Raw genomic sequence first — 17,636 nt, 5'->3', positions numbered from 1 at the left:
GCAGCGCGGTTCCGGACTGAAACGCCTAGAATCGCCCGGCCACAGCGGACGACTATGCGACAAGACATCCCAACAGACGTCATCCATCTCGGTAGTTATTTGTCAGGCTCTTCAATCAGTTACTTGAAAGTAAGAGGTGCAAACAATTGACGAGAGAAAAGATAATATTCTTGCTGCAGTTGCAGATGATCCGCACCTTATCCCCCACCCAATCGCACGAGGAAGTGACATGTGTCATGCAAGTGAACCAGTCGTTATCCATCCACATACGTTCTACCCCTATTAAATCTCTCTCCATCAACAGCTCCATGGAGGCGATTATGACAGTCGTGTTAACTGCCGTACATGGGCATTAAGACAGGATACTTCAGACGCATCACGTTTCTTGTTTACTAATGAAGCCACATTTATCAATCAAGGACACGTAAACTGTTGAAACATGCATTTTTTACTATTCCCGTTGGCGTCGTCAGGTGGAACGTCAGCGTCGATGGAGCGTAAGTGTGTGGTGTGGGATAGAGAACCATTAGCACATAGGCCAGTTTATGATAGACGGAACACTGAACGCGCACGAGTATCGCAGCCTCCTTGCAGACCATCTTCCGCAGAAACTAGAAGGAGTTCCTCTGCCTGCTGGGAGGAACCTGTGTACCAACATGATGGCTGTCCAGCCCAGTGCACGAAGTACTACAGCGTGTCTTCATGAACTGACTTCCAAATCGTTGGACTGAACGCAGAGGACTTGTGCCATGGCGGGCCCATTCCCGAATTTGACGCCTGTAGATTCTTTTTCTGTGAGGAAAGCTGAAAGACGCAGTCCGAAAGGCCATACCAATTACATCCGATGACATGCCGCAACATCCCTACTGAAATGGTAGCACGAATGCAGCAGTCGTTCCACACCAGACTGGAAGTGTGCGTTGGCACTGCCGGTGGTCACTTTAAACACAGCCTGTGATGGTCCGTTGTCTTGTTAGTGGTCAGAATCCACATAACTAGTTCATGCACTTGTGTTGCTAGTCAGGGTGTGTTACCGCAGGTACCGTACAAGTGTCGGTGTGAGACCTTTCAAAATACGAAAGCCGGCCGGTGTGGCCGAGCGGTTCTAGGCGCTTCAGTCTGGAATCGCGCGACCGCTACGGTCGGAGGTTCGAATCCTGCCTCGGGCATGGATGTGTGTGATGTCCCTAGGTTAGTTAGGTTTAAGTAGTTCTAAGTTCTAGGGGGCTGATAACCTTAGCTGTTAAGTCCCATAGTGTTCAGAGCCATTTTTTTGAAACGAGATGGGAAAAAACACCATAACTGTTAATACATTTATCTCACTGTGACCCTCATGCAAAAATGTATTCGGTAGTCACGGGAACTAAGGTTATACCCAGTCGTGCATCTGTCATCGTCAGCAGACGGACGGCAGCGCATTTCTTTGTTCAGGGACCAAAAATATTGAAAATGCTAGAGGAGAGATCGGAATGATATGGAAGACGCTTAGGGATTCCCAGCGAAACAGCTTTGGCAGTATGTGAGCGGGCATTCTCCTGCAGACAGAATGATACCATCCGTTAACTTTCCTGGGTGTTTGGACTTGATAGTTTCCTTCCATTGACTGCATAGTGTCCACGAACTGCTGTGCGTTAATTGTTGCGCCGTATTTCAGAAATTCGATGACCAGCGGACCGTCGCAGTCAAAGACTGGCAAGATTGTTGTTTCGACTACGCCGCAGAAACTTCGCTGGAAAGTCCTTACATATACTACATACTGTGCCGATCTCACCCCATGCGATTTCCGTATTTTTGGAGTCCTGAATGAACACATTCGTGGATGTCGACTCGCTTTGGACGACAAAGTGCACGTCCGTTTTTCCATCGAGACACTAGCTGTCTTGACTCGCAGTAGGCTGGCCGTTGTGGTCGAGCGGTTCTAGGCGCTTCAGTCTGGAACCGTGCGACCGCTACGGTCTCAGGTTCGAATCCTGCCTCGGGTATGGATGTGTGTGATGTCCTTAGTTAGGTTTATGTAGTTATAAGTTCTAGGGACTGATGACCTCAGATGTTAAGTCCCATAGAACTCGCAGTAGCACCCCTGTATCACCAGTTATGGCGATTACTTTTGATATAATACACAGTTTCCTTGTTTTTTTTCCCATCTGTCTCGTTTTCATTTGACTGCCCCTTGTATTTAGACGGAGAACACGTCAAATTCAATCATCGACAGATCGTCGAGTATCTCTCCGGGCCAAACCTGGAGTCAGCAAGTTGTTTCTCAAGTCATGACTCTCTTTCATTGGTTCGTCCCTCAAATTATTCATGCACATTTCGATCAATGAGCATCATTTAGACGAAGGAGGTCAATGAAACCATTGAGATTTCATTTTACATACGAATTGCACTGAAGAGCCAGATAAACTGATACACCTGCTTAATATCGTGCAGGGCCCCCGTGAGCACGCAAAAGTGCCGCAACACGACGTGACATGGATTTAACTAATGGCTAAAGAAGCTCTGGAGGGAAATGACACCATGAATCTTGCAGGGCTGTCCGTAAATCCGAAAGGGAACGAGGAGGTGGAGCTCTCTTCTGAACAGCACGTAGCAGATATGCTCAATAATGTTCATGCTGTGGAGTTTGGTGGCCAGAGGAAGTGTTTAAACACGGAAGAGTGTTCCTGGAGTCACTCTCTAGCAATTCCGGACGTGTGGGCTGTCACATTGTCCTGCTGGAATTGCCAAGTCTGTCGGAATGCACACTGGACATGAAAGGATGCGGGTGATCAGACAGCAAGCTTATCTGCGAGTCATCTGTCAGAGTCGTATCTAGACGTGTCAGGGGTCCCATATCACTCCAACTGCATACTCCCCGCACCATTACAGTGCCTCCATCAGCTTGCTGACCTGCTGGGTCCGTGGACTCAACTGGTTGTCTCCATACACGTCCGTACACGTCCATCCGTTCGATACAATTTGAAACGAGACTTGTCCAACTTGTTTCCAGTCATCAACAGTCCAATGTCGGTGTCGACGGGTCCTGGAGAGGCGTAAAACGTTGTTTCGTGCAGTCTTCAAGGGTACACGAGTGGGCCTTCAGCTCCGAAAGCGCATATCGATGATGTTTCGTTGAATGGTATGCACGCTGACACTTACTTGTTGTTGACCCAGCATTGAAATCCTTTTGAAGAAGCGTTGCGCTTTTGTCACGTTGAACGGTTCTCTTCAGTCGTCGATGGTTCCTTTCTTGCACGGTCTTTCCCCGGACGGAGAGATGTAGGAGATTTCATGTTTTATCGGATTCATGATATTCGCGGTACACTCGTTAAATGGTCGTACGGGAAAAATCCCCACTTCATCGCTACCTCAGAGATGCTGTGTCCCAATGCTCGTCCGCCGCCTATAACACCACTTCCGTAAGTGGTCACTCAAATCTTGTTAACCTGGCATTGTAGGAGCAGTGACCGATCTAACAACTGCACCTAATATATAGGTTACCGATCGCAACGTCGTATTCTGCCTGTTTACATACCTCTGCATCTGAATACGCATGCCTGTATAAGTTTCAAATGGCTCTGAGCACTATGCGACTTAACTTCTGAGGTCATCAGTCGCCTAGAACTTAGAACTAATTAAACCTAACTAATCTAAGGACATCACACACATCCATGTCCGAGGCAGGTTTCGAACCTGCGACCGTAGCGGTCACGCGGTTCCAGACTGAAGCGCCTTTAACCGCACGGCCACACCGGCCGGCTTGTATAAGTTTCCTTGGCGCTCCAGTCTACTTAATTTTATGTTAATCCGGCTTCTTCAAAAAAATGGCTCAAACAGCTCTGAGCACTATGGGACTTAACTTCTAAGGTCATCAGTCCCCTAGAAGTTAGAACTACGTAAACCTAACTAACCTAAGGACATCACACACATCCATGCCCGAGGCAGGATTCGGACCTGCGACCGTAGTGGTCTCGAGTTTCCAGACTGCAGCGCCTAGAACTGCTCGGCCACCCCGGCCGGCAATCCGGCTTCTAGTTGGTAACCCTTAGAAAAGTAGCAATAACTCCTTACATACTGGTTTGCATGAAAAAACGATATAAAATTTTTCGATTCCTTTGAGCTTTATATCTGCATCTTTTGATTTTTCGCACGCTTCGAAAAGTCTCCTTCTCTTACTGTCACAAGAGCTCCTCCACTCTCCCCCAGAACGGAATTCGTGCAACCCACCTGCTGCTTTTTGTGTCGTTACATGTAAATGTGTGAGAACGTTTTCAGAGTGTTTGCTCATCGCGCAAAAGAAGGGAGATATGAGTACACCCGAATCCTTTTATGTCCATTGTGATTCCGACAGACTTGGGCAATTCCAGCAGGACAATGTGACAGCCCACACGTCCAGAATTGCTAGAGAGTCACTTTAGCAACACTCTTCTGTGTTTAAACACTTCCACTGGCCACTAAACTCCCCAACATGAGCATTACTGAGCCGGCCTCGGTGGCCGAGCGGTTCTAGGTGCCAAGTCCGGAACCGCGGGACTGCTATGGGCACAGATTCGAATTCTGCCTCGGACATGGATGTGTGTGATGTCCTTACGTTAGTTATGTTTAAGTGGTTCTACGTTCTAGGGGAGTGATGACCTCAGATTTTAAGTCCCATAGTGCTAAAAGCCGTTTGAGCCATTTGAACATTATTGAGCATATCTGCAACGTGCTGTTCAGAAGAGAACTCCTCCCCCTCGTACTCTTACGGATTTACGATAGTCCACTCTTGTACCCTTGAAGACTTCACGACACAAAGCTTTACGCCTCGTCTCGGCGTGTCGACACCGACATTGGTCTGTTGATGTCTGGAAATATACTACCTGGTTGGACGAGTCTCGTTTCAAATTGTATCGAACGGATGGACGTGTACTGGTATGGAGACAACATCTTGAGTCCACTGACCCTGCATGTCAGTAAACTGATGGAGGCTCTGTAATGGTGTGGGGAGTGTGCATTTGGAGTGATATGGGACAGCTGATACGACTAGATACAACTCTGACAGATGACTCGTACGAAAGTATCCCGTCTGATCCACTGCATCCATTCATGTCCTTTGTGCATTCCGACGAACTTGAGCAGGACAATACGGAGTCATTATTAAGTCATAAACTAACCTTGTTGGTTTTTATCGTCCATTCGAAAATGGTTTAAATGGCTCTGAGCACTATGGGACTTAACTTCTAAGGTCATCAGTCCCCTAGTACTTAGAACTACGTAAACCTAACTAACCTAACGACACCACACACATCCATGCACGAGGCAGGATTCAAACCTGCGACCGTAGCAGTCGCGCGGTTCCGGACTGAAGCCTCTAGATCCGCTCGGCCATCGCGGCCAGCTACTGTCCATTCCTCCCCACCGCCCCGCCCCCCCCCCCCCCCCCCCCAATCAATCATAAAATTTAATTTTACTCTGCAGGAGATTTTTTCTCTTAGATAACAACCACAGTTAAGATTCATTCATTGGGACTGAGTAAATATTTACCCAATGTTTCTGAAGGAATAAAGATGTTAATAGCCACAAAACCGTCTTTAGGAACCAAAGATTTAATGGTGAACTGTTATGTCCGTACGTTCTATCAAGACATGCACCATAGAAACTTTGTAGGAACAACAGTTAATAAGATGTTAAGCCAGTGATTCAGTAATTGATAGCATAGCATGATATCCAGCATTCCCAAACAGATTTTCTGAAACTCATTGCCGTTCCTCTCAAGACACTTGAGGTCTCATACATTGGTCAGTAAGTATGAGTATTGTTCTGCTTCCGCGATCCTGTCTGGCGTCTGCGGTATTTCAAATGATCATGGTCCATTTCATCAGTGACTCTAAGCGCTACAGATTCGAAATTTCAATAACATAGTAACTGCAGTGATGTTATTCTGCCCATCTAAAGTGAGGGTTTTTTCATAAATACGAAAGGTTTTATAAGGTTTTCACTCGATAAGTACATTTATATTACAATTTATCATTCATAAAATCGCTCAGTTCAGTGCACATTTATGAGTGTTTTACGTGGAACATTTAAAATCTTTTAAAGTTTGGAAGGTATCTGAGAAAACAGGACATTCGCAGTCGAAAACGCACCAAATTGAGCAAAACGTGTTACAATTATTAAGTAAAACTTATTTTTATTGTTGCATGAAGTTAATTAAAAGTACGCTGCTCCATATTGTGAACTACCTTCCTCATCTGCGTTAACGTTTAACAGTTGTCTTCATTTTTTTCTATCTTGTTTGATTATATTTTTTACTGCAACCTCAGTTTTCTCTTACCAAGTGCACATTGTGATGTCCTTCCACAGTATTCTTCTTCAAAAACACACCTACCTTTTTAATAACTCTGTATAATACTAGAGGCATTATTTGTGGTAATTACAACATCACAGGTCTCTGATTTCCTTATCCAAATAAGTACTCATATTGGTAAGAAATGATAATATGTAAATTATTACACTTTTCATTTCCTTGCCGATACACCTTCAATGTTACTGCACCACCACAACGGAAACAGTTTACTGCTTCACGCAGAATACAAGCCAAAATGCTTAATTCCACAATTGTGTTGGCTTTCACGTCATTTTCTACACTTAGTTCCTCGTAAACGCTGCAGTGCACTATTTTTTTCTCATGCTATAGGGAACGAGAGGAGAGGGGGGAGTGTGCTAAGGGTGGAGGTGGAGTTCCGATTACGCTTGTTTTGTTTCAGCCATCACACTTTCTTGTATTATACACTGACAGCCGAGCTTAACTTCAAAAATACATCTGCGGTACAACCTTTAGACATTTGCTTTCACGTTTCTTAACATTAGTTTTCGGGGGGGGGGGGGGGGGGCGATGTCTGCTTTATATACTAACCCATAACTCTAAAACAAACGTACTTTACGGAAAACACCGCGTAAATCAAGCAAAGCTCTTCGAGATTCGAGAACAAATCACTACTTAGAGCAAGCTGGCCATAACAAAATAACGAACATCACAGGCTTCTAGCGTAAACAGTTTAGAAAACGTGAGCAGTCAAGTGTAATTCTCGAGGAGGCAAACTGACTATTCAGGTGTAAAGAAACTGTTTTTTCCCAGAAATAATATATGAAACCGTTCAGGACTTCCGACACTTTTTTAATGAAAAAAGGAACATTCATCCCCTTTTTAAAATTATCTGCTCTTGTTCCTCCATGAAATCGTAGTAGAAATAGTCATAAGTTACGTGTAGGTCAGGTTCCGAAGCCGAGGCAGAGGTCACTGCATGAAACATCCATGTTGCCCCCTGAACCGTGACCCGGCCAAGCAATTGTGTCGCTGAGGAAGAGGAAAGGACTGCGCTGCCCCAGCTGTTACTCACCGTAGGCGTACAGCAAGTCCTCCATGTTTTCCTGGCTGTCAACATCCAGCTTGTACGTGATGCCAGAAATCTTCTCCATTGCGGCCTGCTGTGATATCAATTCGCGATTCTCGACCCTTTCATACCACGAAACTCGGCAGTTTTCGACTCAAATTCAAGTGAAACGACTTTTTTTCTTTATTTTTACGGTACGCGTGGCCAAATGAACCGGCCACGAAACGTTCACTGCTGTAGATGGCCGGCCTTCACAATCTCGCGACTCCGGGCCTCGATTAGATAAGGGCGACGTTTAATGTGATAAAGCGGCTCTTGTAACGAGACCGCCAGAAAACACGGCGATTTTGCCACAGATGAAAGGATATCGCTCCTTGGAATCGGACTAGTTTCACCGATCATGACTTCCGGCGAAATCGATTCTCTTTGTGATAGCTTACAAGTAGTCGCAAGGCGCAGTTCAGCGAGCATGTAAGAAATTTTACCTTTGGGAGCTTCCTTGGATGATTCTGCGCATCATATGCTTGATAGTAGGTGTACGATTGGAGTATCTGAGTATCTCCTGGAGAGTAATTTTTTTTTCACATCATCTACTCCGTACGCTCGAGATGCAACGAGAGAGAGCAGTGTAAAGATACTGAAAACCTCGGCAGGAGGAGTACGCCAACCATGAATCGTAATTGAATCGTAATATGTCATTGAAGAGAGATAACACACCAACAACAACTAGCGCCACCATACAAACGAAAATGACCACGCCAGAAGTTGTCCATTTGTCCGTAGTGTATGAAACCAACAACGGGTGAGCAAGTAGCGTTAACTTTCGTGTTCTTTGTTGTGGCCAAGGAGAGAGCATGATTCCTAGTCAAATTTAAGGGAAAGTCTCCGTCTCTGAAAAGATCATTTGCTTGTTTAATCTCAACTGTTTACTTAATGAAATTATCGCAATAGCTCGAAATGCACGCCAGAATCTCTATGCTGTCATATTCCATAACAGGAATGGTAGCAACGAATTGTTCTAAAAAAATAAGAAAAAAACACTCCGTCTTCAGGCCACGAGTAGCCTACCGGGACCATCCGACCGCCGTGTCATCCTCAGAGGAGGATGCGGATAGGAGGGGCGTGGGGTCAGCATACCGCTCTCCCGGTCGTTATGATGGTATTCTTGACCGAAGCCGCTACTAGTCGGTCGAATAGCTCCTCAATTGGCATCACGAGACTGAGAGCACACCGAAAAATGGCAACAGCGGATGGATGGTCACCCATCCAAGTGCCGGCCACGGCCAACGGCGCTTAACTTCGGTGATCTCACGGGGTCCGGTGTAGCCACTGCGGCAAGGCCGTTGCCAACGAATTGTTCTGCAGTAGTAAATTTGTTCGCCTGTTGTAAGGTGTGTGACGCTTATCATCTCTACACTGTACACCGATCCGCGACGGTCTTGATGGTCTGAGCAATGAATGACATACCATAACTGTACGGGTCACGGTAGACTTCTGTCTTACGCAAACCTAGATCAGCGTTTAGGGGCACGAAAATGTCTCTAATCTTAGATGTTGGTAGAGAAAATCTCTTTACGCCCTGTTCCCGCAGAATGCGAACTCCTCTGTTGGAAATGGCACTTGAGTGACGCATAGAGGCCGTAGGCTTAGATACCACCTCGATATTTTCGTCATTACTCGATTCACAGTTTCTCGACAGTGAAATACGCTTTTTATCTCTCTTTCATTGTAACCATTCTGGCAAAAGGTGATACCGACGTGGAATAACTCAGCTGACAAATTTTCAGGGTCTGAGACGTCTTAGGCACTGTGAACCCGGGTATGAAGTATACCCCTTCACGCAGGTCACAACCATCAACCTGAAGCTACTGATCAGAGTGAATTAGGTTCCTGCAAACGGCTTGTCCCAACGTACCTTCAACCTTGGTCAGGAGGAAGGTTAGTATTACGTTCTGTTTAGCGTCTAGAATTCAAGCGTGATGATGGTCATCTTAAATTTTGCGAACATCACGCCAGCAGGAATGAGAAGTGTGCTTCGAACAACAGTAGTATTATATCAGTTTAAGTTCCCAAAAGAGGAAACAAGAATGTTTCTTGTGGGTAAATTTTGGTTGAAATGCGGCTGAAATATACTAGGTTTTTCATAAGCACCCTCCAAATTGTAGAAGATGACTACGTGAAAACCAGAGTACATTCAGAAAATAGACATATCAATTGATACAGCATGTCTCCAAAATTTTAACCCACTGTACGGGTGCCCATGCGGGCAGGTCATAGACGTCACTGCTACAGCTGCTTCTTGCGTAGCCACTGCGAAGGCATATTTCTTTGTACGTCTGTTCATTGGCATGTATGTCTACAGATGTGAAATAATTCGGTGCGGCAATACGGAGCGGATGAGTTGTCTACATCTTGTGACATGTCTGCCACCTAGTGGTGCTCTTTGCAAACTACTCCATAGATTTTTATCAATCACTTATCGAAACTTGGAGAGATGCTCTATCTAGTGACATGTGTCTGTTTACTATACGCCTTGTACTTCTCATGCAGTCGTCTTCTGACACCCAGAGATATTCATCAACAATGCTGTATAGAACGACGTAAGGTGACTTCGGGATTAAATGCCAGACTATAGATCCAAAGATCTGGAGATCGATGCTCGGTCGGTTTCCTGATTTTTATCTATCACTTGTCAGCCCTTTCATTTCCGGCAGTTTTTGTAAATGTGGAAAACGCCGACTTGCTACTTGGTTGGGAGTCCATGTTAATCTGTAAGTCCCCCCTTTAACTGGCTGGGTAAGTAAGTTGAAAGGTCGGATAACGACGGGAGCATCACTGCTACATCATGCCTAGGAGAGAACTGTGGTTTTTAAACCCTGCACCGCTGGGAAAGTTAAAAGCCACCGTATTTAGAAAGACAACACATACACTAGGCCGGCCGCGGTGGTCGTGCGGTCCTAGGCGCTTCAGTCTGGAACCGCGGGACTGCTACGGTCGCAGGTTCGAATCCTGCCTCGGGCATGGATGTGTGTGATGTCCTTAGGTTAGTTAGGTTTACGTAGTTCTAAGTTCTAGGGGACTGATGACGTAAGATGTTAAGTCCCATAGTGTTCAGAGCCATTTTTTAACATACACTAGACAACAAGCTCCAACACACAACCAAAGATGACCAATGTCAGACGTTATCGATAGTGAAAAATTAAGGAACAACAGGTCAGAATATAACATGTTTTAAGTTAGACGGGAGCTTTCGGCTAGAATACGCAACTGCGCTCCGAACCCTTCACATAGATTCATTTGAATTCAGTTTCAGTTTCCTGCCACAAATTTTTAACCGGCTGTCTCCAAAACCCTAAACAGATCGTACATATTCAATAACCATGGTGACATGCAATAATTTGTATTTTTTAAATAGTTATAAGTTATGTTAACAGTAACCGTTTGTGATAGTAATGTAAAAATAAAATGGAAAATAGGAGTAATTTAAAAAACATAAAATAAAAGAAATTAATCCACGTTCCAAGTTAATAACTTCCAGCTTATATTCATCTTACTCTATAAGAAAACTGCTTTTGTCTCTTGCATTGTGATTACGAAGATTACAGTTCGGCTTGTACTGACATCTGTTGTCAGCCACAAAAACCACTACGGAGTAAATGTAATGTAAGTGACAAGGGGAAGCCGCCATTGGTGGCTCTCTGATGCAATCGAAACTTGGCATGGTGATAGAGGGGTGACAACACAGGTACACCAATTTCAACTTAGGTGCCAACACTCAATAGTTTTCGAGAAAACGACGGTCAAACTTTCGCCGCGACATCATTAGTTGACTCACGCATTGCAAAATTAAGGGAGTTCGCGTCCCGTCTTCAAACCCGATATTATGTTTTGTTTTTCTTTTGTCATCACGAAAGTATGTGACATAGGTACGTTTTGTGACATCACAAAATACGATAGAATTATTGACAAAAAACATAACCAATTCAGATCTTATCATCAAAAATCTTGTACAATTAATAGTAACTAAAACTCAAAAACATTTCAATTTTTGCTTTGTATTTTATTTTTATGCTTCAGGAGAACCATTGTATCCATAAAAACATTCAAAGGATAAAATTCGGAACAAAGGGAGGAACGCAGGAAGGCATATGCCACAGTTCACAATTTTTGGTGTAAATCCATTAGAAAAAGACATCGCGATATAAAGATAAATCCATGGTAAATCACACACATCGAGGCATTTTCTCGAAAACTGGACCATGCAGCTGATTACACATCAAGGCGCGTATCTTAGTTTCAACGCTTCCACTTTTGATTTCCCTTTACTGTGTGATGGGAGTAAGGCGCTTCCGTATCGGGGAAAGTAATTGTTCATGTGTCAATAAAAGTATACGTTTAGTAACGGCATGCACTTTGATGGCATTATTTTTAATGGACCTGGCGATATTCCTATTTGGTCGGCAAACAGCTCTTCGTATAAAGAGGAATCGTTTTGCTCATCTCACGAGTAAATAATGTGCAGAAACGGTTCCATTTTTACGTAATGTTGCAAAGTTTCTACAGAAACTGATTATAGGTTTCTTTTGTCCCCTTTCCAATTCTGTGGTTACTACGTGCACATTCTAATGTCATTTCATTACATGGTTTACATAGCGATGGACTCTAGGACCAAGCATGTAACCAGTTTCTTGGAAACAAACGAGACCTGTCGGTAGCTGTTTCCTGGAAGGCGTTAATCCATGCCAGTTGTGTGATACAAACAATTTTTAAAAGATTTTAAATCTTTGTTTTTTGCCATTAATTCCATGGTGTACCACGATGTCATAAAAATATAGATGTCACTTAGTAGAAAACAAAAACGTAAGACTGGATTTGAACACGGTGCGCAAAATTTCGGAGATCTGCTATTTAGCTACTGCGCTACCATCGCGTTGGAGTCGAGGCCGCGTGAGTAGCCTGATGAAGTCGCGTCGAAACTTTGGTCATCATTTTCTCGGAAGCTATTGGTCGTTGGCACCTAAGCCGAAATACGTGTCACTTTATTTTCATCCTTCCATAAACCAGCCAAGTGTCCACCGCATCAGTGGGAGATGTATGGCGGGTTACCCTTGTTAGTGTAAGAATTCTAAGATACTTAAAATGATTTCTGCAAGGTATTTGGTTAAATGCTTTACATAGTCTTCTTACAGCTTGCTACTGCTAATAAACACTCTGTTTACACTAGGTGTACAGCCTACTAAGATAGTTCCATAAGGCAACAAAGAGCGAAAATATACAAAAAAGATATTTCTCTTCACTTTAGGTCTGCATTATGAGAGGTGGTTTTGAGAACAAAACGTGTTTAACTGAACTTTTTGATTAGTTCAGCTATTTATTCATTATGTTTCAACTTGTTATCCAACTGGACCGCAAGAAATTCTATACATTGAGTTTCATTTAATGTTTGGACATCAAAGTTCACTTCTTTATGTCCCATCCGAGTTTGATTAGTTTACGTACATGTGGCTAACCTAACGAAATACATGCTGTAAACTAACGTCTTTTTTTATCTGTGTGTGTGTGTGTGTGTGTGTGTGTGTGTGTGTGTGAGAGAGAGAGAGAGAGAGAGAGAGAGAGAGAGAGCGGGAGACTGTACGTGTATGATTTTATGTGTGTGTAGGGGTGGGTGCGGGGTGGGTGGTTGTTTCAGTGGTTATTCAGGGCGAGTTGTAGAAAGTTAAATGTGAATGTGATAAATGTCAGACAGTGGTTGAATGTTTTGGTGTTCAGCTGATGTAAGTTTTGGTTGAAATGTTTTGTGGAGGGGTTTATCGATGAGTAAGTGGAAAAATTTAGGGTGGTAGGAGTGTTACTCTATTATTTTAGCTGTTGATTAAGTAGTGAGTTGGCTGTCACATACACTTGATCATTCAACATGATTTTCTTTTCTGTTTTGCCTTTTTGTATATGATAATTTTCTTGCAAGGTTAGGAGATTTTTCATTGTTGATTCTGATTGTTGTCATGTCTTCTTCTCTACAGGTTGATTTGTGCTTGTGTTCTCTTAGGTGTTCCGTAAATATAGTTTGTCCTATACTTCCAGGCCCTCATATGATCTTTGTGTCTGCTATCAAATGTACTATTTGTCCATGTACTGCTTTCTCACTCATCACGCAAGTGTTACATTGCCGTCACAAGTTCTGTATTGTCATTGATATACACCTGCTTGCTGGTACAGCCCGCAGCTCGTGGTCGTGCGGTAGTATTCTCGCTTCCCACACCCGGGTTCCCGGGTTCGATTCCCGGCGGGGTCAGGGATTTTCTCTGCCTCGTGATGGCTGAGTGTTGTGTGATGTCCTTGGGTTAGTTAGGTTTAAGTAGTTCTAAGTTCTAGGGGACTGATAACCATGGATGTTAAGTCCCATAGTGCTCAGAGCCATTTGAACCACTTTTTTGCTGGTACATATCTATGTCCTTTGTTAGTTTTGTGGTATATTTTTGGACAGAATTGTTTGTAGTGTATTCTATTTTTACGCCCAGTCTTTTGAAAGTCATGGTGATTTTGTCTGTGTGTTTGTGTCTGTGTGTCATTGTATACCATCTTCTGTGTTCTCTTATATTTTCCTGATTATTTTGTGTAGTCGTTATGGTAATGGGTGTTTGTGATAGTGTTTGGTTCTGTTGTGTTGTTGCCTGTGGATATATGTTTTTATTTCACTTTCAGTTTTGTTGTTGTTCTTTGTAACATGTTACAATAGAAGCCATTGTTTTTGGCTATCTGCATTATTACGCCGGCCGCGGTGGCCGTGCGGTTCTGGCGCTGCAGTCCGGAACCGCGAGACTGCTGCGGTCGCAGGTTCGAATCCTGCCTCGGGCATGGGTGTGTGTGATGTCCTTAGGTTGGTTAGGTTTAAGTAGTTCTAAGTTCTAGGGGACTTATGACCTAAGATGTTTAGTCCCATAGTGCTCAGAGCCATTATTATGTGAAGCTCTTTTTGGTAGTTTTCATTGTTGAGTGACATTCTGTTGAGTCTATGGAGCATATGTAGAAGTTCTGCTTGCTTCAGTGAGTGTGGGTCGTTCGAGATTGGGGAATGATAATGTCAATTGCTGTGGGTTTGCAGTAAATTTCAATAACATGCTACGGTTTTTTATACTGTTCTCTTTCAATTGTGAATTTCATATTTTTATATATCTTGTTGACATCAGCATGTGGGTTTTCAGTTTTAATTGTGATTCATTTTGAAGCACAGGATGTCATCCATATATTTGTAAGAATACAATTTTTTGCTACTATTTTTTCGAAAATGATGTGTTCAATGTGGTTTATAAAAATATTTGCTAGGACTCCTTAGGCTGGGGACTCCATTGGTAATCCACCTTCTTGTAAATAAGGTTCATTATTGAAATGGAGGTATTTGTTCTATTATGAGCTTTATCAATGTATTTCATTAATCTAGTCATCAACTGACTAAGTGTTTTCAAATTTTTATCTACAATGTGTATTGGTTCTGCTACTAGTACAATGGAATACACGCTTTCTATATGAAATGAGAGAGTTGTTGTTATGTCTGGGATTTTTATATCTTATTTGTTGGATTAGCTGAGAAGTTGTTTTAATGGTTCTTTGTTCTTACAGTGTGAAGTTTTCAGACTGTAATTCTAACATTGTAAGTGGGGAATTTTCTGAGATCAGTCTTTGGCTTTATAGGGATATTCGTTTTATGGATTTTGGGTTGGCTTCGGAGGACAGGTGAAGTGGGACTATTGTCTGACAGTTTTCTCTTATCCGTGTTATTCAGAGGGTTTTTTACTTTTGTCTGCAATCAGTTTGTTGGGCCATATTTTATTCTTGTAGAGCTATTCAGTGAGATGAATTCTTGTATTTTTTCAACATATTGTTCTTCATGTATAAATACTACTCTGTTACTCTTGTCTGCTTTTGAAATAACGACATTTTCATTTTGAAGTTTTGTCCTAAGTTTTCTCAGTGTTTCGGATTCTGTGTTGTTTTCTTGCGTTTTCATGTTGGTTATTATGTTATGTATTCCTTTTTTTTATTATTTCTCTATTTAATCCAATGTTGACACTGCTATTTCCTCTTCTATCTAGGTGAAGATTACACAGGAAATCTAATTATAGAAGCAGAAAGCATATGGAGAAGGGAAGATATGAGAGAAGACAGCAGTGTCAACATCGGATTAACTAGAGAATTAGTAAGAAAACAACGTTAGTTTTCAGCGTGTACTTCGTTAGGCTGGCAATATAAAAATATATGAACAAACCGAACAGAAAGAGACCTGCTGTGAACACACAGTAGTTACGACTTTAAATCACAGTTCTCGGTAAAATATCTACAACTAGTGACAGAAGACTAATAATGCTCCACACAAAATTTGCTTATGTGTCGTAAGCGTAGTTATAATGCAACCTCCAGCATGTGACCAGGTAGAAGGAAACACAGATGCCAGCCAAATACTCAAATAATTGCAAGTAACCGCTTACTTATGTAAAAAAAGTGAACTGTTTTATAATCTACAAATATTGAATATCAAAACAAAACTGTATCATTTTAGATTCCATTGAAGATGCCTTAAAGAAAAAGGTGAAACGCTTCTGGAACAAATAAAATACACTGGAATAAAAAGAAGGCAGCTTTTGTTTACAAAAGATTTCTGATCGAGAAAACAAATACCAATTTTCGTGGTTCCGTCTTCAAAATTGCCTTAATAGTGGCATATTTCCAAAAACCGTTAGAGGTGGAATTCCGAAAAATCCATTCTTTGGGACGCCTACAGTGTAAGATCAAAACTCTGTCCAACTTTCAGGTTTTTATCCTCAGCGGTTTCATCTGGGCGATGATGAGTCAGTCAAGACGTTGCCTTTTATATGCGTAGATTGGGTGACTATGGAGTATCGTCTCAGTTGTGCAACTGGATTCGAGATTTCCTGTCGATAAGATCACAGTTCGTAGTAATTGACAGAGAGTCATCGAATAAAATGTGATATTTGGCGTTCCCGAAGGAAGTGATACAGGCTGTTTGCTCTTCCTGATCTATATAAACCATTTAGGAAAAAAACCTTCTTCGATTGTTTTCAGATGAAGCTGCCATTTACTGTCTGGAAAGCCATCAGAAGGTCAAAACCATTTGGAAAATTATATAGACAAAATATCTATATGGTTCGAAAAGTGGTAGATGACCCTAAATAAAGAAAAGTGTGAGTGCATCCACATGAGTACCATAAGGAATTCGTTAAATTTCGGTTATGGGATAAACCACATAAACCTAAAGGCTGCAAATTCAACTAAATACGTCGGAACTATTCGGATCGAGGGAGAAAATTGGAGAAGTTCAAAGGAAGGCAGTCCGTTCTGTACTATCGCGAAACAGGGCAGAGAGTGCCACGTATATGATAAGCGAATTGGGATGTCATTCATTAAAATAAAGGCTTTTATCGTTGTAGTAAGGTATATTGCCATAATTTCAGTCTCCAACGTTTCCCTCCAAATGCGGAAACATTTTGTTGACACCCACCTACATACAGAGAAATGATCATTGTAATAAAATAAGAGTAAAAAACTTTCTGGCAGATTAAAACTGTGTGCCGGACCGAGGCTCGAACTCGGGACCTTTGCCTTTCGCGGGCAAGTGCTCTACCGACTAAGCTACCCAAGCACGACTCACGGCCCATCCTCACAGCTTTAATTCCGCGAGTACCTCGTCTCCTACCTTCCAAACTTCACAGAAGCTCTCCTGCGAATCTTGCAGAACTAGCACTCCTGGAAGAGAGGATATTGCGGAGACATGTCTTAGCCACAGCCTGGGGGATGTTTCTAGAATGAAATTTTCAACCTACAGAGGAGTTAAAGCTGTGAGGACGGGGCGTGAGTCGTGATTGGGTAGCTCAGTCGGTAGAGCATTTGCCCACGAAAGGCAAAGGTCCCGAGTTCGAGTCTCGGTCCGGCACACAGTTTTAATCTGCCAGGAAGTTTCATATCAGCGCACATTCCACTGTAGAGTGAAAATTTCATTCTAAAGTAAGAGTAATCAGCCCTCACATGAAAGATTTAAGTGTTTCTTTCTCCCACGAGTTGCTATGGAGTGGAACGGTAGAGAAATAATGAGAAAGAGGTGTCTATGAGCGCTCTGCCAGGCACTTAAGTGTGAAGAGCAGAGTAGTTACGTAGGTATAGATATAGATTAACAGCCATTTGACTAACGTTTATGGTTGAATATAAGGTCTCATTCTGAGTCTCTACAATTACTATCATAGTGTCATTCAAACCTTCTCCCTCTGTTCTCTA

General features: G+C 42.7%; 1 protein-coding gene across 3 annotated transcripts in view; it reads right to left on the bottom strand.

The window, feature by feature from the left end:
- The window catches only part of LOC124545436 (fatty acid-binding protein, muscle-like), a 59,584-nt gene that overhangs the window by 24,257 nt on the left and 17,691 nt on the right, over positions 1-17,636 (bottom strand). The window contains exon 1 of one of the 3 annotated variants that reach the window (XM_047124355.1): positions 7,359-7,442. The exons of the other annotated variants lie outside the window; for them this stretch is intronic. Within the exon in view, the coding sequence (XP_046980311.1) occupies positions 7,359-7,437 (79 nt within the window). The 5' untranslated portion in view covers positions 7,438-7,442. Of the gene's footprint in view, positions 1-7,358; positions 7,443-17,636 lie in introns of those variants that run through there. 3 annotated transcript variants of the gene reach the window in all.

The sequence above is a fragment of the Schistocerca americana genome, chromosome 8 (assembly GCF_021461395.2).
Source record: "Schistocerca americana isolate TAMUIC-IGC-003095 chromosome 8, iqSchAmer2.1, whole genome shotgun sequence".
Taxonomy (NCBI): Eukaryota; Metazoa; Arthropoda; class Insecta; order Orthoptera; family Acrididae; genus Schistocerca; species Schistocerca americana.
Note: the sequence above shows the minus strand (reverse complement) of the source record. Positions and strands in the feature narration are given on the sequence as shown.